We start from the raw sequence: 214 nt of genomic DNA, 5'->3' as shown, positions 1-214 counted from the left end.
CAGAAACGGAGACAGAGACAGAAACAAACAGGCAGAAACACGGGAGACGAGATAGAGAAAAGAGGGAGGGTTAATCTAAAAGAAGCCCACAGTGTAATAAAGTATCGGCATCAAAAATAGATCTATAACATCAACCTCTTACCAACAGAGGCGAGGAAGCGCGACGGAACCTGACCGAGCAGGAGGTCCGAATCGACTATTTCTCAGGGCTGCT

General features: G+C 47.2%; 1 protein-coding gene across 1 annotated transcript in view; it reads left to right on the top strand.

Annotated features, from left to right (window-relative positions):
- The window catches only part of LOC119592855, a 2481-nt gene that overhangs the window by 1846 nt on the left and 421 nt on the right, over nt 1-214 (top strand). Inside the window, exon 4 of the mRNA XM_037941752.1 lies at nt 149-214. This exon is cut by the window's right edge and continues 421 nt beyond it. Within this exon, the coding sequence (XP_037797680.1) occupies nt 149-214 (66 nt within the window). The remainder of the gene's footprint in view (nt 1-148) is intronic.

The sequence above is a fragment of the Penaeus monodon genome, chromosome 31 (genome assembly GCF_015228065.2).
Source record: "Penaeus monodon isolate SGIC_2016 chromosome 31, NSTDA_Pmon_1, whole genome shotgun sequence".
In the NCBI taxonomy this organism is placed as follows: Eukaryota; Metazoa; Arthropoda; class Malacostraca; order Decapoda; family Penaeidae; genus Penaeus; species Penaeus monodon.
The sequence above is the reverse complement of the archived record's forward strand: the minus strand, read 5'-3'. Positions and strand labels throughout refer to the sequence as shown.